The sequence below is a fragment of the Leptonotus elevatus genome, chromosome 1 (genome assembly GCF_054856555.1).
Source record: "Leptonotus elevatus isolate MCC_2025b chromosome 1, RoL_Lele_1.0, whole genome shotgun sequence".
Classification (NCBI taxonomy): Eukaryota; Metazoa; Chordata; class Actinopteri; order Syngnathiformes; family Syngnathidae; genus Leptonotus; species Leptonotus elevatus.
In genome coordinates, this window is record NC_141239.1 from 37,622,882 (window position 1) to 37,650,200 (window position 27,319).

The window sequence follows — 27,319 nt, forward strand, 5'->3', positions numbered from 1 at the left end:
TCATTAACTATAACTTATTACCTTATTAATGATATATTAGCATCATTTAAATCCTTAGCAAACTGTTACAAACATTACGTCATTAATGATGCATTAATTATTTTTAATTTTTTTTAATTTTTTTTATAAATAAAGAGCAATGATGATGACATTTCCGAATGAACAATACTGAGCTCTTTATAGAAAAAAAGCAGAGAGAAAAAAAAATGATGCATTAATTAAGAGTTTACTAACGATCTGTTAACTAGTTATAACAGAAAGTTATAAAAAAAAAGTGTCACACAAAATGGCTTAAATTATAAATCTATTTTTGTTTGTTTTTGTTCAGGTAATTTCTCCTATTGTCTGAAACAGAACCGCAGCAAACGAATGAGGGGATCACTTCAAATTGTTTGCAGGCATTTAAGCCCGGGTATGACTTGATCTAATGCGATTGCCTGACGTGAAGTGAAAATGAACGAGGAGGTGGTGGTGCTTGACGCCACTTTCTTGATCTCACTGAGCGAATGCAAACACTGGCCTGGCTTTTGGGGTCATTTCACCTCTGAGGGGTTCACACAGTGTTTGAAGTCGATCAGCGCCAGACAGAATGACTTTATCAGTGGAAAAGTGCACTGGCTATAAGATTTCAATGGAACTGGTACAAAATCAAACAGAACTAGATTCAAAAAGCTATAATGGTATCAAAACAAATCTCATGAGCTTTATAAATAATTTGTCTTTCCAGAGCTCTACCTGGTTAACATAAACACGGCGTATTTTTCAGTCTCAGCTCAGAGCACGAATTACCATGGGTCAGTGAGTACCTCAAGTTGTGCTGAAGACTTCATCCTCTGACACACTCCGGACCTCGTGTCTACTGAGGAAGAATGTCTTTCACGCACACGCTTGCGTGCCACGAACCTTCACAACATTTGTCTGTCGGCTGAGAAGTGCAAGCGAGGAAACGTGAATAGGCTGTTCAAACAGTCCAAAGAAGATCAATACTGATGTCATTGTATTGGTAAATTGTTATTATACTGAAATACTTGAATTTCTACTCAAGTGGTACTTTTAGGTACTTTATGTGTCATTTTCATCTCATTTGAACAAATACCGTTAAAGACATGCCAAGTGGTCCTTTTATGTCACTCAAGTTGTCTTTATTGTTAATGTAACTGGAGAGAGAGAGAGAGAGCCTCATTATGTTGTTGCAATACACCAGCGAATCTGTGGGCTGAAGTGCCAGGATGTGGCACTTACTTTTGCATTTACAAAATGGCAGACAGCAAAAATAGATGGTGATGTTTCTTAGGTATGCATGAAGTTGTGAGCGTGTCAGAACAATTCCGTGTCTTTAGCATTATTACTGTTTGATATGAATGTTTAATGAATAGTTAATGTATGCACTTGCATCTGCAGAGTTTGAAGGTCAACACATGAAAATTGTCAAACTGTGTGAAAGCTGTTTACTATGATTCACTTTTGTCTTTAGCATTAGCCTATGCAAGAAGTGTATTTCAGTGGGCCACCACCGTTTGCTCCGTCAATGAGCTCTTTTTTACCATGACATTGGATTGCCATGAAAGTACTGTATTTATTTCTTGATTGTCTTTACTGCCATGGCTTAGCAGCAGCAATCTCTTAAAAATATGACTTTCAGCATGGGAGACTTTTCCAGATAGTCATTCGTAAACATTCTTTTAATTTTGGTGAACACTGTTTATGTTTGTAACACTGTTTACCCTTATTATGCCAATTATATATCTATTTAAAAAAAAAAAAAATCCCATTACACAAAACTGGCAGTTGACTAGTTTAGTGTAACTAAATTGAGCGTTGTACAACGGGCTCTCATTGGTCCTCTGGAGTGAGATGGCGCACGAGCCACTCGCGTGCGAGCCCTCCGCTTCTATAAATAGACCCAGTGGCTCTGTTGACGTAGTGACACTTTGGCCAGCGACGGACGTTTGTCATAGTCAAACTGCTCGGAGCTTTGCCAGGGGAAGGCGGGACCCGATTTTCGCTTCTTTTTTTTCTCTCTCTCTCTCTCTCTCTTTCTCTCTCTCTCTCTCTCTCCTCAAGTGGAAGGAGTACGTGTGAAGATGCCGGCGGGTGCTTTGGAAACTTCATCCGCGCCGAGTGGCAACTCCACTGCGGAAAATACACGCAGTCAGACGACGGGCAGAAAGGTAAATTATATTGTCCCTTTGCTTTTCAGAGACCGTTTTATTTATTTATTGATTGATTGATTTAATATTAAAAACGAATTGTGTGTGACTTTCAAGTCTTCCAAACCTATTATGGAAAAGCGGAGACGGGCGCGAATCAACGAGAGTCTGGGCCACCTAAAGACTCTCATCTTGGACGCACTCAGGAAAGATGTAAGAAGAAGACACACTCAGGATGCAATATCGACCAGTGTTCACGTGGCAGTTTGAAAATGATCACTCTAAAAATGTGTTTAGAGCTCCAGACACTCCAAACTGGAAAAGGCAGATATCCTTGAGATGACCGTGAAGCACCTCAGGAACATGCAACGATTTCAGATGACAGGTAAAGAGACAGATATGAAACCTCACTCTGCCAGGAGCCGTTCAGGATTGTGTTGCCTTAAGAGTGAAATTCTGCCTGTTTTTTTTGTTTTTTTAGACAATAAGAAGTGAAAATAGTTTTGATACATTTGAGTTAGCCAGTTTTGTTAAGAAATCGATTGCCGTAATCAGAGGCGGATAGTAACGAGTTATATTTACTCCGTTACATTTACTTGAGTAACATTTTGGAGAGAAAAAAGTACTTTTAAGAGTAGTTTTACCACACAATACTTTTTACTTTCACTTGAGTAGATGTGTGAAGAAGTAACGCTACTCTTACAACACTCTATCGGGCTACATTAGAGCCAATACGTTAGATTTAGCGTATTTTCAGGTAAGCTTGACTGACTGTGTGGGAGCATTTCACTAGTGATGTGACGTTCACGAACGAATCGAGTCTTTTGAACGGCTCTGCTTTAGCACCATGGCAGAAGTTAGAACACAACAAGCTCAAAATGTAATTTTTTATTTTATGATTTGAAGATGCCAGCATTTGCACATACTTTTTTTTTAAAATCTTTTTGTCTATCTGATGACATTGTTTTTAAAAAAGTAAAATAAATCAGACTTCATGCTCAAGCAGTTACTCAGTACTTGAGTATTCTTTTCAGCGAATATTTTTTTACTTGTACTTGAGTGATTTTTTTGATGACCAATTTTACTTCAGTAATATAATTTTGAAGTAACCCTATTCTTATTTGAGTAATTTTTTTGCCTACTCTACCCACCTCTGGCTGTAATACTTCGGTGCCAAAGAAACTGGTCAGCCACGAATGGGACATTTGTGTGCAGATTCATTTCCACCCACCTTTTACACTGCTTAGCCAGCTCATTATCATATTTATTGCATCACACATATATATATATATATATATATTTTTTTATATTTTTTATTATTATTATTATTATATATATACATATTTTTTAATCTAATCTATTTGTCCCCTTCCACAGCCTCCGTGACCACAGACCCGTCTGTCCTGGGTAAATACCGGGCCGGTTTCAGTGAGTGTGTCGGCGAGGTCACCCGTTACCTGTCCGCGTGTGACGAGGTCAACTCCGAGGCGAGGACCCGCCTGCTCAGCCACCTGGCGGCCCGTGTCTCCCAAATGAACGCTGTCAATTTCTACACGCCTCACTCGGGCCCGCTCGGACAAAATGGCATTACCGCCCCCCAGGTTCCTTGCAAAAGCGGCTCACAGATTCGACCCTCCGCAGACAGCGTCACTCTCCACAGCAGCTACCAGGTGGTGCCAACTCCTGATGGACATTTTGCCTTTCTTGTTCCCAGTGCAGCTCTCGCACCTTTGGGTGCACCAAGCAGCCATTACATGTCTCCCGGTGCACCTGCGCTCACTTCAGACTCTGTGTGGAGACCCTGGTAGGGGAGGAAGGCAAAACTGGACTATCACATGATTTGACTTGATTTTTATACTTCTTGTAAAGGTACTGGAGAGATCATGTTTACAACTTTTTTTGTTTATTCCTTGAAGGAAAGTTTACTGATTGGCTGCCATATGATGTATTTCACTGTTTTGCCAACTTTATTGAGCTAAGGAATAACACCAAACAAAAATGTCACAAAAAGTGTTCACACAAATTTACTTTGTGTGACATCTGAGTTAGGTTGAGTACAAAGCTTTTATTCTGTTGTGTGAATGGCGACAGGTGGCGAAACCAGGTTAATTGTACATTCCGCCATCTAGTGGAAGAATATTTCAGTGTTCTGTCTGTCACAATACGTCACCGGCCAACAAAGATACATTATTTGTAGTGAATAATTTTCAAACCTGCTAAGTGAAATGGACACATGAATGTGCACAGCGATTCAATATGGCACAATTTGTTAGCCTAATGAGGTTAACATGGTTGTCAAGAAGCACTGTATTTTTCAAGATGAATAAAATGTTTCTATGTTGTTTAAACTGCTGTGCTGGTCATCCTGTACTTCATCTGCATTGTGGTACTTTGCGAAGGTATGCAAATGACGTGAAAAAAGACCTTAAAATTTACAACATACCCAAACAGTAAAAGAGCTCAGAGCCAAAACTTTGCTTTCTGACCACTGCGGGTGGTCACAACTGTTCATATTTCAAAACAATCTTTCCAATAAAAAGTTGTGGAAATTGAAAGAAGAACTCAAACTCATCAAACTGACTAGGCAGTAGTCAGGTTTCCATCCAAATGTTTTGAAAATGTTATGCAAATTTTGTGAAAATGCGCAAAACGGACATGTGACTTCTGTCCGTTTCCATCCGCTCTTCTTTTGCGAATTTGTGCCGCGAGATGACGTTGTAGTGACGGAACTTTGTTACATTGGGGAGTTCCAGGTGGGAATGTTGGTTTTGACAGACTGGACGCAAGTAGTTTGTCTTGTTGGCTTCCCTCCCGCATGTAAGTGGAAAAAAAGAAAAATAATCGTGTTTCTTCGTCTCCCCAAACACATCGTACTTTATCATCCGCCATTTATTGTGACTACAAACGTGCATGTGACGTATATCCGGTCTTGTAGTCGCTTATTCGCAAAACCTGTTTCCATCGCCAAAATGCGCATTTTCCTTTTTTTGATACGCTTCTAAAACCACCCCCTCCAGGCGTAAAAACTTTTTGGCGAATTTTGAGCCTTTTTGTGAATTTTGAGCCTTTTTGCGATTTTTTAGCCTTTTTGCGAATTTCTGACGTTTCCATTCAGTTTCTTTCTCGCAATTCTTGATAAATCGAATAAAAATAGGTGGATGAAAACCCATCTAATGTCTGTTCATTGTTTTGAGTTTGTAAATTGTGTTGGTGCACTGCCTAGTGGTCGATATTATTTGCGTGCGTGCGCGGTTCGTTCTTGATCAAGCATTGTTTTTTCACAATACAAATAGACAACTTCACTGCACAACTGGAGTCTGTGGAGTTTGTTTGTGAGCGTTTAGCTGTTTGGATAAGCTAGCAGCTAGCTTGGAGGCTAATTGAGGGAGGTAGCTGCTAGCTCCCTCAACTAGCAAGGTCTTTGCCTGTAACATTTGATCATTTATCATGATCATTTATAATGGTAAACAGAAGTCATTGCCGTATAGTTCCACATATAAATGAAAAAAATTGTCGATTTAACGGGGAGGATTACTGTGCGAGTCTTTTCAAATTAATGGTAAACACAGCTGCCTTTCTGGTGTTTAGTTAAACTTCAATTAAAGTCAGTCTTAAGTTGCCAACTTTAGAACTTGGGACTTGGCTACAATTTATTAAATGAATGACTTGATATTCATGGTACTCAACTAGTCTTTCCTGTTTACATTTTCAGTCTGCATTTTAAATATAATTTCCCATTTGCTTTGCCACTCTTTTGTGCATTTAGCGCAAACCTGGCAACACAACTGTAGGTCTTTGCTGTGATACGAATTGCAAAATCCACCTCGCGAAACAAGTATCATTGAGGGAGGTCCAAAGATGATAAAATAATTTCTTTTTTTCTGCAAATGTTGAGAAATGATTGACAAATGAGACGAATGAGACAACCCAGCAACCAGGATGAAGAGCCTCAAAGAGCAGCGCCTTCACTATTCCTCTTGTTTCATATTTCACTTTCATAAGGGGGTGTGGCAAAACAGAAGACAATTCCGCAGCAACATTTTGCACAATATTTCTACATTTGTGAATCATCACACTCATTAGAACTTAAAACTCCATTCTGCCTGCTAAAGCGCACAAAGTGACAAAGCGAGTCCCCCCCCCAACATCATTTGAGAAGACCCCCAAAGTACAAAAACAAAGGTGGGCCCCTCAGAGGCTGAATGGCTCCTCCTTCTGTGACCCTCTCCATCTTCATAATGGGCCTTCCCCTTGTTTGTCCAGGAAGAGCTTTAATAGCTGGAAAGAAGTGGGGGGTGAGCATGCTGTCACTTTCACCAAGTAGTGAGATTGCCGGCAGCTCCCTGAGGTCCTGCTGTGAAAGATTTCGTTGACGCCTTCATGCACGGCTCCGCTCTTCAGATAAGAGAAGCCGAGAGGTCGCGACAGGTTGCCTCCATCATTGGAGAACCCGCAGTGGCGTTGCATGGGGTAGCATCAACACATGATGGCCATTCTTGGGAGTGTTTGCGGGGTTGGACCCCTCCTTCTATCTTTTGTCTTATTGTGTCTTACCCTTCTAAGCTGCCCCCCTTTGGGTGCGCCATTTTCCCAAAACATTGCAAAGAGAAGAGGTGTAAACATTTGTAGCTGGGCTGGTCTGGCCCCTTTTGCCGTCCGCGGTGATTGATGGCTCACCAGCCAAGTGACAACGGTCGCATACACCGGAAACTCCTCTGCCTTTGCCACAGCGGATGAATTGGCGCAGTATTGTCTGAAGGGTTGTTATGGCGCTCGATGGGGGTCGACGTGGCAAGTCGTGCCTGAGGCGCGGGAATGAATCAGGCTCTCGATATCAATGGTGAATGCCCTTTGTCCCTTTTTGATTTAGCAAGTTGTTTTGGAAAACACTCACAACATTCCAGTGGAAGTGACGCTTCCACATGCATGAATCAAGCGTCAGGCTGACACCGCAGCAGTGGGGGACGTGCATTTATCACTTTGGAGCCACACAGAGGGCATAATGGCCAGGGCGTTAAAAGTGAGGAAGACTGGTGATGCATCACAAGTCATCCCATCTTCAAAGGGTGTGCCGGATAGTAGGAAGCGCTTGTTTGGTCTGGATCCGTGCGCTTCCTGGCCGTATGCCCAACAAAGTGTTGAGACGTCACATAAAATGGACACTTCAATTTCCGCCTTGCTGTTTGAAACGCTGTAAATCCATGCGTGAGACACCTCAAGAGTTTTCGGGATAGAACTTGAATCTCGTCCATAAGTGTACTGATTGTATCTGAAAACGATTGTTCAGAATCAGAATTACCTTTATTGGCTAAGTGTAAAGAATTTGAATGAGCTACGCTAGTGTTGCAGTAACAAGCAGCTATGAGCTGTAAAACAAACGTAAATGTCTTGTAAATTTGACACACCACGCAGAAGTGTTGTGAACAACACTGCTAAAGTTGAATAATTTTTAAAAAATCGCCAAGTGGATAAAAGCAGGTTTCGAAATCATGAAAAATCAAGCTGTTGTCTTTGCTATTGAGAATGTGGGTGTGTCTGGCAAATGTGCTTAAACAACGCCCCCTGAGCTGTCAATCAAACATTATGACAATAAAAATGGATGCTACTTCGTGACTACGCACCCCAACATGTTTGAACCACAAAAACATTGCCTTTAAGTCTCCGGCGAGTGGAAAATATCCCACTCAGTTGTCGCAAGGCTTCTCCACGCCGTGACAATGAGGCACTCTAAAGCAGACAAGCGTGAAACCCCGGTCCACACCTCTGTGCTTTACTTTTCTGTCTTTATCTCCGTGACGTGTGCACTCACAGCGAACAACGAGTCGCTGTAAAGTGGACGATCTGAAGGGAAGATTTTTTGAAGTGATGCTTGACAGGGTTATAATAGTTTAGGATTTTAAAGTACAGTTAGTTCTTTTTTTTACTTTTTATTTTTAGAATTTAGTTTTAATCAATTTTTAGAGCGGGATTAAATTTAAATTCATATTTTCATAATTTTTCTGATGAAACATTGAATTACAGCTTACTAGAAATTTCCTTCAAACATCTCTGAATTCACTTTCCAGGTTCTTTCAAATCAATTTATTGCAAAGATTGGGGAAAGTAGCTACCACTAACATCATGCGGCTTTTGATTTCCTCGTGTTGGGGCATAGGTGTCAAACTCCGGTCCTCGGGGGCCTTAATCCTGCAGGTTTTGGAGGTTTCCCTCTTCCAATCAGCAGGATCGTTATCAGGCTTATGCAGAGCTTGCTGATGAGCTGATCATATATCAGCCGTGTTGGAGAACGGAAACATCCAAAACCTGCAGGACTGCGGCCCTCCGGGACCGGAGTTTGACACCTATGTGTTAGGGCACTTGTTGAATGTCATTGAACCATTTGATCACATCTTTCTCTTTTGTGACTAAGGCCTCTTGAGCAATCACTCCTAATTGGAGAATGAGCACTAAAACGCGATGAAGGGCTTGCATGAATAACAAAATCCATCTGGAAAGCTAGCTGGCGTTGGAGCAGGTTTCGGGTCTTGGGAGGGGCGTTGGGGCATCATCGTTCCTGATTCATCCTCGATAATCGTAATGTGGCGATAAGGAGCTTATAGTCTCTTGTCTTGTTATCCTCAAGACAAAGGGCAGTGTACCACAATGCCATTGTGATGACATCACTGCATCCACTTAACATCCACATCAGGTCAGCTGTTGTTAATTTGGTCACTAACACCAATGCGGCCACACCCCCACCCCCCACCCGGGCACGTCCACATGCATTGTGGGGTAAATGTTGACCCTCGTTTGAGCAAGGTTCACATTGAGAGTGCACAAAATGGCCCGTTTGTGTTCTGGAGAAGTTTGGGTCATGGTATCATGGAGGCGGCGTGTCACCCTCCAGAGGATCTAATTGTCACCTGCCCACATAATAGCAGCTGGGGGTGCTTGTCATTTCACAAGTGACTGAACTTGTTTAAGCAAAACAACAGTGATTGGGATTGTTGGTGAAGACGCTTCAATCCGGTTCATGTAACTCGCAGTTGCACTTTACTGTCAAACTAAGCCTAAATCAAACGCAATAACATCTTGAGTAGCCTATTAAAAGCAACCACAAATGTGCTTAAGGTGCATCTGTTTAGTTTAAATGCTAATATGCAACTTGAGTTTCTAGCGTTCAAAAATTGTCTATGTAATTATGTAATTGGGGGGGGGGGGGGGACACATACAAATGTATTAATTTGCTATCATTAGCTCATTTAGCCCCCCCCCCTCCCCTGGGGACATGGACATTATTTTTTGTGTAGAAGGGTTTTTGTATATGATCACTTATATTTCACATAATAGTGCGCAATGTTATCGGTGATGGTTCCTTGACATATAAATGCTTGGTTCGACATTGAAATGTCAACTAACGTTCTTGGTACGAGTAGTATTCTTGCCTCAGGCACTGAGTCTCCTGTGACCTCTTTGTGGCCTTGTCACCTCACTCCACGCTGGACGCTCTAAACTCTGTGGGAACCTCCTCCTTCGACTCCTCATTGCTTTGTGTTCCTTTGGACATTGTTTGTCTCACCAGATAAGTGTCCTCTCCTCTTTTCTTCCGTGTCCCTTCTGAAAAGCGGCTGTGTGGAGCACTCACTGCCCACTGAGCAGGTTCTGAGCAGGGGGTTAACATTTGCTTTTCATCTGGAATCACAGGACAACTCTCGGGACCTGCTGCCGCTAGTCCACTGATGACAACCGTTGATGGATGCTGACGGGTCATTTAGCGTTGACGATAACTCTGTTGACCTCTGAAGCAATTCAGGCTTCTTCAGTAAATTCATATATCACACAGAATTCTCTCCAATTAAATGGGTATACTCTCAATTTTCACCATTTTTTTTAAGTAGTCCAGAAAAATGCCCTCTGAATCTTAATCTTTGTCCCCGTTCTTGTGTTTTTAATTTACCGGTATTTAAAAATCAAGTACCAGCCTATAGCTAGCTACTATAAAACTTAACTAGAGCATGTAGTTAGTGTGTAACCAGCAGCGTCCATCCCGAGAATCGAACCCACATTGCAATCAAGTATCCCGTGTACGAGGGCAAATCAGTTCACCTGAGCTAAATTTCTGGATCACCATTGTGACTCGGGGGAGCATTTGAAGCATTGTTTTTCTCGACATGACTCGTCCTACTCTGCCTCCGATTGGCTCATCAGTCCTCATGCCAAAAGTTATCCAATCTAATCAGTGTAGGCAGTGGGTACCAGCCAGTTAAATGCAGAGGAGGGTAGGCCATGGCTGAACAGTGTGCATCAGGGGGGATTTAGAAGTGGGTATACTCAATGCTGACCGAAAAATAAGTGGGTATGAACAAAAACACAAATTTCAATTAATTCAATTATGGTATAATTTTTATATACATTTTAAAAATTATATATGTATATATTTTTTATTTGTATTCCTCTACTTTTTGATAATACTTGTACATGAAATGCTTTAATAATATTTTGTTTTAATTTGAATAAATCTATATAAATGACAACACATCGTTTAATTTATTTATGACAGTTTTTTTTATGTTTAGTTTAATTTTGGAATAAAATCTCTCTATCGCTGTGAATAAAAAAATAAAATATTTTTTATTTTTAAATTTAATTAGCATTTTATTCTTAATTAATTTAACTATGGTCACTATGTCTATTTATTTTACACTTTATTTTAGCATGTGTTTTTGCTTTCATAATAATATTATTACCAATTACTGTAATCATTTTTTATTTTTACAATATTTTTTTGCAATAAATAAACCAACCAATTATTTTATATGATACATGAATAAAAAAACAAAAAAACAAGTAAGAACATATAGATTAACTAATTTTAGGAAGAAACTAATCAATTAATACATCAAATATTCTAGGCCTCTATACAAAACTTTTTACTAATACTATCTATCTATCTATCTATCTATCTATCTATCTATCTATCTATCTATCTATCTATCTATCTATCTATCTATATATATATATATATATATATATATATATATATATATATATATATCTAAAAGTACAAAAGCCAGAATAAATTGAACAAGTTGTATGTTGAATGTTGAGTGTCCTCTTCAGCTCCACATCTCTGGTCAAGTGAGGATTACGTCCTCTTGGGGTCAAACCTTCACACTTGGAAGTAAGACAACCAGGCTCTTATTGTCATGTGAATTGCGACGTCATTGCGCTGGACAGACAACCCAATCAACCCAGTGACCTTTGCCCCTTATTAACCATTGGGTTAGCATGCCGTATTGAAGGTGTAGCCATCTGTGTGCCTTGTTGTGTCCAGGCTTGTCTCCTCCCCGCTCCCTTCTTGCGCCTTTATACCCTCTTGGCATTCAGAAGCACTGGGCTGATCCCGGGTGTTTCATAGGATGATAAGTGGCCAGTCGGATCATCTTTACAAAAGATGCTTCAATGACTTTCCCTTTTTTTTCCTCCTCGAAAATGGGCAAAATTTGACTTGCTCTCAATTTTCACTGTTTCTTAATCACATTTGTGTTACCAATGGATTTGAAATGTGATATCTTAAATCAATACCCAAGTCAATTTGGTGTACCAATGCTTAACAAGCAATGTTCAAATTTGATCACTTTTTCACTTTTCCACTAGATGGTGCTAAACACACACTCTCCTTTTAAAACATTTTGAAGAAAGGCCGAAAATAGATCTTTTCTAATCCCTTATTAGAAAAGTCAGAATTGGTTAAGCAAGCATGTCTAATGCCAACACTGAGTCAACAAGTAAAACTGGACGAAAAACAGTGAGTCAACACACAAATGCATCAATAAGGAATGAAATCCATAAGCACTATGGAGTCAAATTGGAATAGATTGGAATCACTACATTTATCTTATTTCCCATTTTTGTCTCTCTCTAATGTTTGGGAAATGTGCAGCAATTGTGCCACGGGAAACCCAATTGAACTTAATTAGACTGAAAATGATTTCTTTACTCCTGATCATCTATCGATGCTGGTGATGTACAGTGACAGACAGAACAATGAAATACTCTTCCACTAGATGGCAGAAGGTACACAATTAACCTGTGTATTTGCCTTTTTGGGAGGACATTTTTTTTTCCAATGTAAAAAAAAACGTGCCTTGATTCAATACATGTTGTGAAAAACTGGTCTAGTGTACATGGGTCTGTACATGCTGATGGATGATTAACATGTTCCTTTTCATGATGACATCATCACAACGAGCTGGGTGCTGAACCTCTGAACCTTGCAAAAAAAATAAAAAGGTTCATCCACCCCCACATGCTGGTAATCAGTTGTTTTGTTTATTTGCAGAATTGACTGAAGGTCCGAACACATCTGGCAACCCTTCTCAATAGCTCGTCAGGAAACAAATTGTCGATGGAACTCTACGGCATGTCAAACTCGGATAGTGTCACATTGCTACACTGGGAATGGTCATGTTTCCAAATGTGCTCCTGAATACTGCCGTTGTGCTCCACAAAGTGCACTTTCACAGTCAGTGGAGAGCATTTCTCCACTTTGCACTCGATGACCAGCGAGTCACTCGACTTGCGAAGAGTGCAGCTGCTCAGGTCGCTCATCTCATCTTTGGGCAAACGACACAGAAGCTCGTCCCTGCCGATGGACGCCACCGGTCGCCTCCGCAGGAAGTCGGGACTCTCGCACAGCATCCTGTCCGCCATCTCGATGTGCTGGTTGTTGTTCAGCACTAAATCATGCACATACCACATGTGGCAGTCACACTTCCAAGGGTTTCCGTGTAGCCGCAATATGTGTGGGAGCGCAAAGTGGTCCAGGAGGCCTAAGGGGAGATTTTGCAGTTGGTTGTCAGAAAGGTAGATTTGCTGAATGAACTCCTGGTCCTGAAACAATGTGGAATCCAACCAACTCAGCTGGTTTTTATGGAGGTGGATCGTTTTGATGCTTTTGAGGTCAGCAAAGATCCTGCCTGGTAAGGCCGTGAGCCGGTTTTCAGAGAGATCCAGATTCTCGAGTGAGGTGACATTTGTTAAAACGTCTTCAGGAAGGCTGGAAAGCTGATTGGATGACAAGAGAAGGTCAGTCAGGGATTTCAGCGTGCTTAAGGAGGACACTTCTGTCAGCCTGTTCCCTCTCAGGTCCAAATAAGTCACATTTGAACCCTCACGGCCAAACACGTTGCCGCTGAAAGTTATGAGACGGTTCCCGCGGAGGTTCAGCACCTTCAGTTCGGTAAACACAGAAAAAATCTCATCAGCAAGTTCCGATATTTTGTTGCCCTCCAAGTGAAGCTCCATCAGCTGGCCGACATGATGGAAAGTGTCAGATGAAATATTGCTGATGTAGTTATTGTTTATTTTAAGAATCTCCAGTCCAGTCAAACCAGAAAAAGTCGCTTTTTCCACCTTCTGGATTTTGTTAAGAGATAAATCCAACAGCTGCAGATTTTGAAGATTCCGAAACAATAATATGGGTAAATCTGATATGATGTTGGCCTTCATCTGCAGGCTCTCCAAATTTTTAAGAGCGTTAAACATGCCCGGAAGAACAGTCTGGAACCTGTTATAGTTGAGCTGCAGCTTGGTCAAGTTTGCCTGCTTGGAAAAAGTCCCCAGAAACAAATGCTCCAGCCAAGGGTTGCCACTAATCTCCAGTTCTTCAAGCCCAGACAGGTTTTGAAAAGCCTGCGAATGAATACTTCGCAGCGGATTGTTGAGGAAGATAAGCTTGCTGAGTTGGGGACTCGCCTCAAAGGTGGTGGGGAATAAATATTGCAAGGCTGAAGTCATTATGATGACTTCCTTGGCTTCCTGCGATATGTTCTTGGGCACAGATGACATATGTTCATCAGCACACAGGACTTGGGCTGGCGTGAAACACTGGCATCGGAATGGACACAACATGTGGGACAACATGGCGACTCTGGGACATAGAAGCGACAGCAGGAACAAAATTGCCAGAAGTCCTCTGTCCATTTTGTCCTATAGAAACATACAGGAGGTTTGTAAACAGGTGGCAAAAGTAATCACACTTGGTACTGTGGTAAGTGGTGATTCAAATTCTTTATGGAAGTCAACTTACTGTAAATATCTATGTGAGTATAAGTTAAAAAAGTATTGACTGAAATACACTCAAATACAAAAGTAAAAGGACAATCGAAGGTGAAAGTTGGTTCCCAAGTGCAAGCCGAGATCTTCAAGTTCCTTTTAAATGTACTTTGCACCCGCTGATCACAATGAATTTAAATGTATTAATGAGGGGAGCCGCTTTGATTGGCAGGAGTCGGCTTTGTTCACTCCCACAACGGCGCATAATGGTGCAAACAACCACTAACTCGTGCACTCATCTAAGAAAATACCCCCCAAAAAATCCCCTAATGTGCACAGTTAGATTGTGCTTTGTGCTAGAATTGCAATGAGCACGAAAAAAAAGGTTCTACAAGTACCCTTCGTGGTATACAGGCTCCCTCTAGAGCAGTGGTCTGCAACCTGTGGCTCTGGAACCATAAGTGGCTCTTTAGACCCTCTCTTGCGCCTCTAAAAAAAAGAATAGTAGAAATTAATAGTTATTCATTTATTTACTTTTTACTTTTTAGATAAATAATATTCTTTAAGTGAATCAATGATTTAATTAGAAAAAATAATCATTAAATATTCAAAAATATGTCAGAGTCCAAAATTTTAAGTTGCCAGAAGAAAGGTAATTGAAAAAGGTTTTTAAATGACCAATTAAAAAAAAAAAAAGTGATCATAAAATATCTAAAAAAGGAAGAAGAAAAGCGGAAAATTACCAGAAAATATCAATGAAATTGCCAAAAATGTCGGAGAATTGAATAAAAAAAAAAAAAGGCAGGACAGAATACTTTTAAAAAGTAACTATAAAATGTCCAAAAACAAAAGAACAAATCCTGAAAATTACCATAAAATTTCCACAAAATGACACACACACAAAGAAAAGTCAGGAAAGAAAATGTTCAAAAAAGAACCATAAAAGGTCCCAAAAAATATCCTGAAAATTACCATAAAATGTCCACATAATTGCCAAAAATATCAGAAATTGATAGCAAAACATGGCAGAAAAAAATGTAAAAATAAATAAATAAATAAATAAATTTAATACAAAGAATAGCCGTATAATGTCCAAAAAAGAAGAGAGGCAGAAAATTCTCATATGGCCATAAAATTGCCAAAAATGTCAGAAATTTGACAGAAAGGTATAAAATCGAAATGAAAAATGCGGAAGACAAAAGGTAGACGAAAATGAATCTTAAAGTATTGGATGCTGCATATGTTTCTGTTATGGTGCAGCTATAATTAGCTCTTGGGCCCTCAGCACAGCAACACACGCATTCCTTCATCACAATGTTCAAATGTTTTGTGGCTCCAGTCAGATTTTTTGGTCACCTATTTGGTCTAAAATGTCAACTTTTGACAGGAAAGGTTGCTGACCCCTGCACTAGAGGTGCCTAAAAGAATCATTAAAATAAATGTCCAACCTTTGTATTATGTTACATTAGGTTAAATGTTTTTCAATTCAGAACAGTACAGTACAGTTCCTTTGATTGTATTTAGCTTTATTAAAGACATTGTGAATGTGAAATAATTTAGAGATTATTTTTCTAAATAAAACTGAAAAATTATTGACAGAAAAAGAGTAAAAAAACTGTCATGATTTTTACAAATGTTTTCAAACCTCATTTGTTTTTGTTTTTTTCCCATCACTGGGTTGTTAGCAATCTTCTTGGTGGTGTGTTAAATTTAGTACACGAATAAAGCCCAGGCTGAGTACAAAAGTAAAACGTAAAGTTTTGTTTCTTATTCCCAAAGTGTAGAATGAGTACCACTAGTGGTGCGTGCACTCCCTCTAGTGGTATGCAAAATCATTAAATTACATGTTCAAACGGTGCATAATGTTAGAGTAGCATCAACATTTGTTTTAATCCAGTACAGTATATTTGTTAAGTGCAGTCCAGTTGTTTTTAACCTTTGAGTACAATACATTTGCATTTCATCATTTTTTTAAAGCTAATTTTGACAGAGTAAGGATGAGAAAGTACAGTACGGTATGGTAGTATCTGTTTTCAAAGGGAGTAAGAAATCATCAGAAAAATACATATTCAAATCAAGTGCAGATAACGGAAAAATCGACTTCCTGCAAGTGCAGTAAGAAAGCATTTGGAATTTGCTACTTGCTACCACGTAAGTAAGAACGATGGCGCTGTTCAACTCACCTTTGCTGCTGAAATCTTGGAGCGTAGAAATGAAATTCCCTGTTGGTTCGGCAGCCAGCTGACTGAAAAGCAAATAGCACAACAAGCCGAAATGAGGCAAGAGCAAACCTTTGGTCGCTGGCCAGTTGGTCTGTCAGTTTAGTTTATTTTGCTCTCAACAAGAAGTCACTTTGAAACATTTGGTATGCCAATAAAGCTAACAAATGGGAAAACTAACTAATCATTACTGTTCTTAAGTACTTGTTGATGAATGGAGTTATTTTAAATATACAGCAAGGAACCCTCTTGCACAATCATTAATCTTCCAAATAATTACTTGAGTAGGAATAAGTATTCAGTTGAAATAGCTATTCAAGTACAGAGACTCAAAAAAACTAAACACGATGTTGCATTAATTTTATGATGAAATATATAACATTGCCAATATTTTGTCACATTCTATGAAGAATATCTTTAAAACGAATGATTTTTTGTTTAATTTGAGATAAAATTATGTGACAAAATTTCATTAAAAGTCCTTTTTTTTATAATAAAAAAAAAGTGATATATATGTGTGTAAATTTTTAATTTGCTTATGTTTTCTTTCAGTCGGTTTTTCTCATAACCTTCTGATGTGTGCCATGTTTTTCGACTGAAATAACGTTGGACACCTCTTAATCGAACTACAATTTGAGTTTGTGTGGCAAATAATGCACAGCGTGCTATTCTGTGGTTGTAGTTTGCAGATAGGTCAAATGATCGAAAGTCTTATTTTATATGGTGCTAAAAAGAGACTTCCTTTTAGCAGAGGATGGTTTCGATCCATCGACCTCTGGGTTATGGGCCCAGCACGCTTCCGCTGCGCCACTCTGCTCTGACAGCATTAGCTCCGCTACATTGTTATTTTCAGGACCGTCATATTATTCCTGGGGAAAACGTGCAGAACACTACTATGCCCACTAGGGGCGCACAATCAACTCTAACCTGTACTGCACCTCCCTTTTCTCCAGGTCACTCCCTGAGATGCACAGCTAGAAAAAAGGGGAAAAAAAGAAACTGTGTGTGACAAAGAAAGAATCACAGCACCAAAACACCCTGCTCCTTGGAATTTTTCAATTCAAACCTGGATTTGATGTGATTTGTAAGAGTATTTTTACTGTTGATTTGAAAGATGGCCAATGCTGGAATTCAACTTCTTGGCTTCTCGCTGGCCTTCCTGGGTTTTATTGGCGGGATCGCGTCCACCATCATGGTGGAGTGGAAGGCTTCATCCTACGCAGGAGACAACATCATTACAGCTCAGGCGCTTTATGAAGGCCTTTGGAAGTCGTGTGCGTCGCAGAGCACGGGCCAAGTTCAGTGTAAAGTGTATGATTCACTTCTACAACTGCCAGGTAACCTTCCATTATATGAAGTGTAACCTATTTCTATTGATGTTGTTTAGGAATTGTTTTCCTTTCACAAATAGGATTCAATGACATTATCTAAAACAAATGGTCTCAAGTTTAAATGTGCCTTTTTGCTTGGGGGTTAATAGATGTTCTATAAAAGGCTGTAGTTTCATTGAAACCTTCCCCGGGGCGTAAAAAAGAAGAAGAAGTGCAGCCTGCATGCATGCAGGGACATGTCAGTCAAATACCGAGCCATGCCTGATCAAAAAGTGGGAGGAGAAGAGGAACAGAGAGAATAATAGAGGCTTGAAGTTGAAAGAAACCTCCTCCCTATGACATCATTTTCCAGACCCACCCACAACATGTGAACATTTGCAATATAGTCAGACCATACAAAGTACAACCCCAAAAAATAAATGAATAAATAACATAAAAATTAAACATTACATTTACAGCATATTTATTTGTCTGGTGATTGTTTTATGACACCACTTTGAGGAAATAAAATATCATGTTTTTAAAATAAGAGGCCAAGTGTGCTTGCTTCAAGCTGCTTGTTAAAATTGACGCATAAAATAAACAAGAATAATAAGCTGTGTATTCAATTACAAAAATGTTGAACCAAACTATTTAATTTTGTCTAGCAAGCTCAATGCCAATGTATAATGCAAAATGCCACAGACGTGTTAACTGACATTAGCATTAGGGCTTTATTTTTTAGACCAATACCAGTACGAGTACTCAACACTGAGTTGCCACCGATACGGATACCAAGTACCGATACCACTAGTACTTTTGATACATAACATTTATATACAACAGATCATTTTAAAGAAAGACCAATATTATATCCCAATATAGGGTTTTTCATTGTGAGAACCGGATACCTTGAAATAAAGCTGTTAACGGCTTGATTACCGATACCTGGTATCAGTACTCGCCCATCCGCAATTATCATAGATGTTACTATGACCATAAAGCATCAAACAACTGCTACTTAAACAAACATGGAGCAGCAACAAATACAAAGAGAGCATTTAGAAGCAACCTGTTCCACCAAACCATATTATTTTGTCGAACAAAAGCCTGCTAGCTTCACGCCAGAAAGGAAAGATAGAAAATGTTAGAAAATAAGATGTTAGCGACAGAATTTAGGTGAAAATAAGTGCTATCGAGTAATTGATTTGTTTTTCAGGATAGAAGTGCAGTATTATTGGCGACCTTTCGATGGCGTGTGGGCAACAAGCTAACGCTAACTTGTACTGTGCGTTTGTCTCCCCAGGCATTGTTTTGGGCACACGAGGCCTGATGTTGACGGCCATCTTTCTCTGCTTGATTGCACTCCTGGTGGCAATGGTGGGCTTGAAGTGCACCACATGTTTGGCAGACCAGCCGGAGCAGAAAAACAAAGTGGCCTTAACGAGCGGAATCCTCTTGCTCATAGCGGGTGATTTGGTTTAAATATATGCCTTTTGATGGGGGTTGGGAAGTAACTCATACTTTGTGACTGGACAGCGTGTTTTATTTTCTTGCTTTTACACTATACGATTACAGTACTTTTTTTTTTTTTTTTTTCATCACAATGTTTATTAGTTGCTCATTGTTGATACATTTATGGTACAATTTTATGTTGTTGTTTTTTTTACATTGTTTTTGTGTGTGACAACAATCAGCATTTAGAAAGGTAACAACGAATTGAATTGTGTATTTTATTATTGTTATATTGCATATGAAGTTTTGATGAAGGGCTTTAGTGTCACTTAAATATGTGAATACATTTTAAAGGGGACATGATGCTATAGATACAAATACAATGTAGGGAAATAGCAAGTCTAATGTTTTGAGACATACTGGTGGTAAGTAACGTGTAGCCTACTTTCGACTACTTCCTTAGCCAAAATGAGCTCATTACTTTTCTCATCACAAAAGTCAGCCATGGTTGAGATCTTGATTGATCGACATTTTGGGGGCTTATTAACTCATTCACTGCCATTGACGGCTATAGACGTCAAAAAATCATTTTAACTATTTATTTTAGTTTAACATTTTTTCCTACTTTTGTTAACAAGAGTATGAAAAGCTAGTGTTTTTTATATTGTATTACAACAGATATAAAATTTGTGATTAATTGTGAGTTAGCTTGTGAAGTCATGCGATTAGTTATGATTAAAAATCGTACTTGCCTGACGCCCCTAATTTTTAATAATCTTTTCTTAAAAGATTATTTAAAAGAAAAAAATATTTTACAAAATTAGGGGCATCAGGCGATTAAAATTTGTAATCATAGTTATTCGCATGACTTCACTAGTTAACTCACGATTAATCACAAATTGTATATCTATTTTAAATGTACAAAAAAAATTATAGGTTTTCATACTCTTGTTAACAAAAATGGAAAAAACTAAACTAATAGAAATAGTTCAAATGAATTTTTGACGTCTATAGCTGTCAATGGCAGTGCATGAGTTAAGCAGGAACTGCAGGAGGAATGTGCGCCACAGAAAATGTATGTCAGATGATACAACAGATTAGTAATAAATAAATAGATGAATAAACAAAAACATAAATAAATAACTAAATACATAAATACATAAATACATAAATACATAAATAAATAAATAAATAAATAAATAAATAAATAAATAAATAAATAAATAAATCAGAGGTACCAATATTCCCCATCCAAAGCCTCATTTCAAATTTGAATTTAAAAAAAATCACATGAAAAATGGGTATTGCCCTCAAAAGTAAATATATAAAGACTGTGAGTGGTTTTTGTCACATCTGATGATGTAACATAAGAGATATAGCACATGAACTGCAAGAATTGTTTTCTCCTGACTTTTGAAATGACACCGTTATTCTTTTTTTGCCTCTTGCTTTCGCAGGCCTCCTTGCCCTGGTGGGAACATCTTGGTATGCCCACCGAATAGCCCAAGATTTTTACAACCCGTTCACGCCGACCAATTCAAGGTGATCTCACTAGAATTTCTGTTTTTGCTTTGATCTCTCTCATGTGCGATGCCGCAATGTTAATCGTGTGTGACATAACGGCAGGTATGAATTTGGAAGCGCTCTCTTTGTGGGATGGGGAGCTGCGTTTCTCGTCATAATCGGCGGAGGCTTCCTGTGCTGCAACTGCCCCAAAAAGGGCTCAGGGGCTTCCCGCTACCCACAAACCAACCCGGCCAGCAACTCGGGCAAAGACTTCGTGTAGAATGACTTTCTAAGCAGAACAAACAGGCCATTGCAGGTTGTTAAGTATTTGTTGTGCAGGATGTTCAGGATATTGGCTTTGTTAGACATATATTGATTTGTGCTTTTTAAAATATTTTTTATAGGAGAGCCCTAACATTAGAATATTAAAAAAAAAAAAAAAAAAAAAAAAAAAAAAAAAAAAAAAAATTATTTTTTATGTTCTTCAATGTCATATATACTGACTACAACTAACTGAATGCGAATGTTGGTTTAAATCAATAAAGATTGACACTGTTTTACCTTTTAATTATTATTTTTGCTCATTTACTTGTAATAGACCAATGACTATTTTTTATTTTATTTTTTGCATTTGTCAATGCCAGTGATCATTTATTTAATACATACAGATACTTCTGTGGTATCGAGGTACTTTATGCGGGTATTTTATCAAAGTGAGAATTTTGGTATGGTAATAATAAGACTTATACAGAATTCTTTATTTTTTACCTATGTTATCAATCTATTTTTTCCAATGTATTTCTTTATTTTGGCCTCTACGATTAACAGACATCATCCCTAATGGATGTTTTCAGTCAAAGTGTTTTCAAAAATTAAAAGTATATTAAAACAGACCAATAAATTAATAAAAAATAAAGTTGGTAAAAACCAGCAATTTGAGTAGCCTGCATATAAATACAAGATTGGTCATTTTTATGTTATTCCAATTCTGAACCCCCCAAACACACACGCGCGCAGGCGCGCGCGGGCGCGCACACGCACACACACACCTCTACCTTTGAGGATATAGAACTAGTGACACCATGACAGGATGACATTTGAAGGAACACTTCCTCTCATGCATCCTTAAAAGTGAGCATCTCAGCGAAGTTTTTTCATGTTGCCATTGAGCCAAATACAGTTGCCACTGCAGTAATGTGAAAACTCTGGGGCAGGAAAAAAAAAAGTAAAAGGGGAAGGGCACCTGACAGGCATACCTCAGTCCATTCATTCCTGTCCATTTCATTCCTGTCCAAGCACGCATGAGACTCAACTATCTGTGACAGAGGGCACCTGATCCCACGCTTTAAAAAAAACAAAACAAAAAAAAAACTCTGATCTTGCCTTTTTTTCACCGGAAGTTGCCGGAAACCCGTTGCTTTGTTTACCAACACGTAAGCTCAATACAAAACCTTCCAGCCAGGAGTTGTAATGGTTGATTACAGTACATTGCAGAGAGCGCCCCCTTCTGGTTTGACTACGATTGACTCAATACACGTACTTGTAGTAACTCGAATGAATCTGTATGAGTTTCACGTTTTGAATTGAACTGTTGAAATAAATATGGCCAATGTAAAAGGTAATTTGTTTTAGTAGTTCAAAAAGTGATATAAGAGAAATATTACATAGATTAGCCAATTTTTTTTAACTGCAGCCTCATCTTAATAATAATTAATAATAATTTTGATAAAATTCAAATTATTGAATCCCAACAATCTGCAGACATTATCTTATTCCACAAGAAATTAGGTAGGAATTGGCCTTCTGAAAATTATTTTTTGATGTGTTTACTGAATTTTTGTAGTACACACGTGTCAATTTTTTTAAATGATACTACTGAAATAAGTGAATCAATAAATGTAAGTATTGTGGACAATTTGCTTTGTTTCAGTTCAGTGTGAATCGTGAAGCTCATTTTGCATGGATTCACTTACACACATTTCACACTGTTTTATTTGAAAATAAATGTCAATATAACGAGAAACCATCACAAATGATTATTTATAGGAATACTGAACAGTATTTTCCTATGTGCTTAATGAAAATAAGCTTAATTTTTTTTAATTGCAATCCTAAAGTTAATCAACTTTATTTGAGATTTATAAATTGATTGAGCTGAATAAAACTACCGTAATATTACTTTTTACCTGGAAAATATCTCAAATCAATTTTTCCCTATTTTCTGTGAAATATTTATTTATATGTGACGTAGGCCTACGACTTCATTCTTGTACAATTCTGACTTTAATCTTAATTTTTATATATATATTTTCCCTTTTAGTTATTTATGGTGTACGTTGCAAAGTTGTCATGATTTGGGTTGGGTTTGAGTTAGCTTTTAGTTTGCTTTTGTCATGGCTTGGGTTTAGTTTGGGTTTAGTTTGATTTTGTCCTCATGCTTCTTTAAGTTTCGTTCATGATCTGTGTTTTTGTCACAATTGTCCTTGTGTGCTTCCCCCGTCTCGTCAAACTTGATCACCTGTGTCTGCCTGCCCTTCCTCGTGCGTGTGTCTGGCGTGTGCGTGCGTGCGTACGTGTGCGTATGTGTGCGTGTAGTCTCTCGTCTCCCCAAGTCTGCGTCGATTCATTGTTTTTCCACCGGTCATGCTGTCAAGTTTCTTTCTTTCTAGCTGGTAAACGAGCTCGTCTCTACCTTTTGATTAGAAGCACCTGTGGCTAAAGTCAACCCGTTTTAGGGTTTTTTACTTTCTGGACCTGAATTCCCCAACCTTGGTGATAATGTCATTATTGCCCCATTTGGAATATGCAGTAAAGTAGTCGACGTTCAGTGGCATTCCCCAAATAGGTAATGATATGCAACTTCCTCTAGAGGGCAGCAGAGGATCTATTTTGGATGACAGCCTGTTAGGAATCGATTACAGGGGATAACGTTTACACGGACTTCCTTATAATCCTAATGCCAATTAACATACATACCACGTGTATCCATATAATGTTATTGGAATTAAAGAGTTTCCTCTTTTCTTTTCTTTTTAAATGGTTGATGCAAGGGGAGTTCATAATGTTATGATAAATTCCTTTTTTTCTCCAGCAAAAAAGTTAAAATGTTATTAGAATAATGTTGTATTTTACAATAAAAGGTTCTTACGAGAATAAAGTTGTATTTTTCCAAGATTGTCATATGACTGCAAAAAAAAAGTTTTAGTTCTTACTTTATTAGTGTTTTACTACATTTTTTTTACTACTGGGGGGGGGGGGAGAAGTTATGCTATAATTAAGTCAAAGTCTAATGAGGCAAGAAATGTTATTTAACAAATAATTTAATTTAATAATTTAAATTTAACGGATTTTTTCATTTAATACATTTTATTCTTGTTAATTACGCCATTTATTCATCTTATTTTTAAGAGGCTTTTATACTCTGAAAATTAGGACGATTTCCCTGTGACAGTGCGTCTTTTGTTCTTTAAAAAAAAATTAAAGGAAAAATAAGGACTTCATTCTGGAATGTCAAATTTATGTGATGATACGTTAGAGCTTTTAAGTAGCCCAAAGCAAAGGTAGGGGGAATAATTGGATTATTATGTTAGTTTCATTGGTGCACCAGTTTTATTTGTTGAAATGCACAGTTTTTTTTAATGGTTACATCATTTATTGCTAATGATTATAACATTAAACTGGAGGAAATGATGCTACATAAATTATTTTTTATCCGTAGTCCATCATACACAAACCAGAAATGACAGGAAACCAGGCAACACATTATACAGTACAGTTAGCAATGCAAAATATTATAACAAATACATATAGGCCTACTGTTTAAAAAAAAAAGAAAGAGTAAGCCTCCCAACCCGGCAATGATTTCCATTCCAAAGTGTCCAATGACCAACCTGTGGCGATTAATTCTGGCATATATGACATCTCATCTATGCAGAATTGTTTTTTTGTTTACAAACCATTTAGCCATAAGCAGATAAAGGTTTAAAGGTTTAAATTTGAACCCTTCAATTCATACTTGGTCAAAATATTTATGAAACATCAAGTAAATTGTAACAGGTCGTAGTACTGTAGCTAAAAAAGTAGCCTAACTGGATTGCCCCTCAGGTGAAAGGTCACGTAATATTCTTAAACAGGGTAGCAATTAAGGTTTTGGACTGGATTATTGAGACAAATCTCCGTGCAGCAATGTGACAAGTATGCCACAGTGGGACTGTGTGTCTCAATCATTTTGAATATCATAGTGACTTCATTTCAATATTTACATTTTTTTAAAGTACAACTCATGTTACATAGATTGATTAAAAACATTGCAAAACACTTTTTAAAAGGCCAATTACTCCATAATTTCGATGTTAAAAAAAATCATGTTGGTGTTTTTTTTAATGAGATATTCCAATTACTGTACTTGAGATGGTCAGTGTTCACTGTAAGTTATAATCATCAAAATTATAATAAAATAAAATAAAATCGTGATATATTTCACTTTGTGTGCTTGAATCAAATATGTATTTTATTTATTATTTATTTATTGAGATACAAGATATAGAACTTCAAAGCACTTTCATGAGACTAAAATGAAGTTATATAACATTTTGTAAAGGATGTGCCTTTGATTAAAATACTCCACAGCAGTTAACTTAATTTCCCCCGTAATTGAATTGGGATCTTTGCGTAAGCGGCTCCATAGGCACCAAAAATATCAGTCTGTGTCAGGTTCAAAGACTGATCCCAAAGCAGCATAATCTCTGAGGTCAAATTAACCCGATCTGTTAATCCCTTCTGCTGTGACTGTGGCACACACATTGTTGGTACTCAGTGTAGAAAAAAATCCACCGTTCGGTTCAAATCACAATTGTATGGTGACGGTTTTTGCTTCGTAAGACCCCTTGGTTGTTTGGAAAATCACATTTGGCTTGCGTAGTCAGGTTAAAACTGAAAGAATGAGGCAGTCTGACATTTGACACAAACAGCATTTGGGACAGTTTATTTCTCCCTTGCCTTTAAGTGTCTTGGAACCCTTTGTTTGTAAATGTGTACGTCATCCTGCTTTTATTATTGTTTTTTCTATTGTTTACTGTATTGTGTTGGTACTTTATGATCCTCCTTGTTTTGCCGCCATCTTGTGGCATTTATATGCAAATACAAACTTTTCTCGCCTATTTTAATTATCCACAGCAGAGACCAATCGGCCGTATAATGTTTGTATATATCCCATCATATCCTAACAATTTCCAGATATCTTGCAAATATGCACACTGGGGAATGTAAAGTATGTGCTGGCATGATGGTTGTTTTATAAATCAAGCTGAGATGAGATGTAAGATCACATGAGTCAGCAGCCAGCAGTGTGGCTGTAATTTTATTGCAATAGACTCGCTCATTGAAGACACAGATTTTTTTTATATTCAGTTAGATATTCCCATTTTGATTCTCATCTGACAATACAAAAGCCCTGTGTTTCTATTTTTGTTAAGTGTATAGTTTGACTTTGAATCTGTCACATAGTCGCACAAGACTCCTCAAAATAAACAATTTACCAACAAGTTGTCTTCGGCTTAACCTTTACATAACTGTGACAAACTCAAAAGAGTTTCCCTTGGTGCTTTTCTGTGTGTATTGTCAGAGCTCTCCCGCCTGGAGCATTGAGCATTGGTGGCTAATACAGGAGGTGGGCGCGGCAATGAATTTTCAGCACCCGTTATTCGGCAATCGTCAACAATCAGGTCACCCTTCCGTCATCGTCAAGCCGAACCGTCAATCCGTCATTTGTCGAATGATCAGCAAAATGAGCAACCGTCAGTGTTTCCGTCATTCCAAGTGGGCATCCGTCAATGTTTCGTCAATCGTCATCCGTCAGCTAAATAGGACGCCGTCGTTGACGGATTGCCGAATACATTGACGGACGAGAACCCACTTCCGTCAATTTTTCAAAGTTTTACCCGTCAATCGTCAACAAAATGGGCGTCCGCTATTGACGGATTGATGGACCTTCCGTCATTATTGACGGAATGCCCACCTCTGGCTTATACCACAAATGAGCACTACAAGACAGGTCAATGATTAATTATTTCAATTAGGATCGACAATATCTGCAAATGATTCACTTTGAAGCTCAATTCGGACCTCGCGATTTCTGGTGGTCCTGTGGTATGCATTCATTGAGGCTTTCAGGCAACACACCAAAATACATGCAATAAATACAGAATACAAATGTACTGCGGTATCTTACACGTATGCAACACGTAAATGAGACATAATTAGATGATAGCCAAATCCTGTTCGTGGTTACCAAACAAAAACAAAAAAATGTTTCGCAACCTCAAAACAAGTCAATTTACACGCACATTGAATACATTATTTTCGCATGTGAAACTTTGCACTGACATTTTTTTCTAACACTAACTCATTGATGTAATGTCAATCCAACTAAAAACAGGAAAGACAACTTTCAACTTGCATTTGTTGATTGTCAGTCAGTAACGAGACCGCTGTTGCTGACAAGCTTGCGCTTTTATTTAACCACTCGGCAAACCAAGACATTTTTCTATGCAGTGTATGCGGCTGAAAACCTGGCTCTGTCACTTTCTGTCAATAATGAGCTAACACAGGTCTGTTAGATCTGAACAAAGATGTTATGCTTCCT

General features: G+C 38.3%; 3 protein-coding genes across 4 annotated transcripts; 2 read left to right on the top strand and 1 right to left on the bottom strand.

Annotated features, from left to right (window-relative positions):
* The first annotated feature begins 1,806 nt into the window (after positions 1-1,806).
* Positions 1,807-4,445, top strand: LOC147181938 (transcription factor HES-1-like). The gene is made up of 4 exons (XM_086081592.1): positions 1,807-2,171; positions 2,268-2,363; positions 2,448-2,535; positions 3,528-4,445. The coding sequence occupies exons 1-4, from the start codon at positions 2,085-2,087 to the stop codon at positions 3,956-3,958; spliced, it is 702 nt and encodes a 233-aa protein (XP_085937718.1). The 5' UTR covers positions 1,807-2,084; the 3' UTR covers positions 3,959-4,445.
* A 7,994-nt stretch (positions 4,446-12,439) lies between these two features.
* Positions 12,440-16,451, bottom strand: LOC147181939 (uncharacterized). Of its 2 annotated transcripts, XM_086079681.1 has the most exons (3): positions 16,370-16,419; positions 14,585-14,675; positions 12,440-14,120 (listed from the first exon to the last, which is right to left on the bottom strand). In XM_086079681.1, the coding sequence occupies exon 3, from the start codon at positions 14,112-14,114 to the stop codon at positions 12,546-12,548; it is 1,569 nt and encodes a 522-aa protein (XP_085935807.1). In that variant the 5' UTR covers positions 14,115-14,120; positions 14,585-14,675; positions 16,370-16,419; the 3' UTR covers positions 12,440-12,545. The 2 variants fall into 2 exon arrangements, with proteins under 2 accessions (XP_085935807.1, XP_085935808.1); XM_086079682.1 differs by lacking the exon at positions 14,585-14,675 and having other exon boundaries at positions 16,370-16,451.
* Positions 16,452-17,370: 919 nt separating this feature from the next.
* cldn1 (claudin 1) lies at positions 17,371-21,099 on the top strand. Its single transcript, XM_086075321.1, has 4 exons — positions 17,371-17,742; positions 19,022-19,186; positions 20,628-20,712; positions 20,797-21,099. Exons 1-4 carry the CDS (start codon positions 17,520-17,522, stop codon positions 20,954-20,956), a joined length of 633 nt encoding a protein of 210 aa, XP_085931447.1. The 5' UTR covers positions 17,371-17,519; the 3' UTR covers positions 20,957-21,099.
* The last annotated feature ends 6,220 nt before the right edge of the window (positions 21,100-27,319 follow it).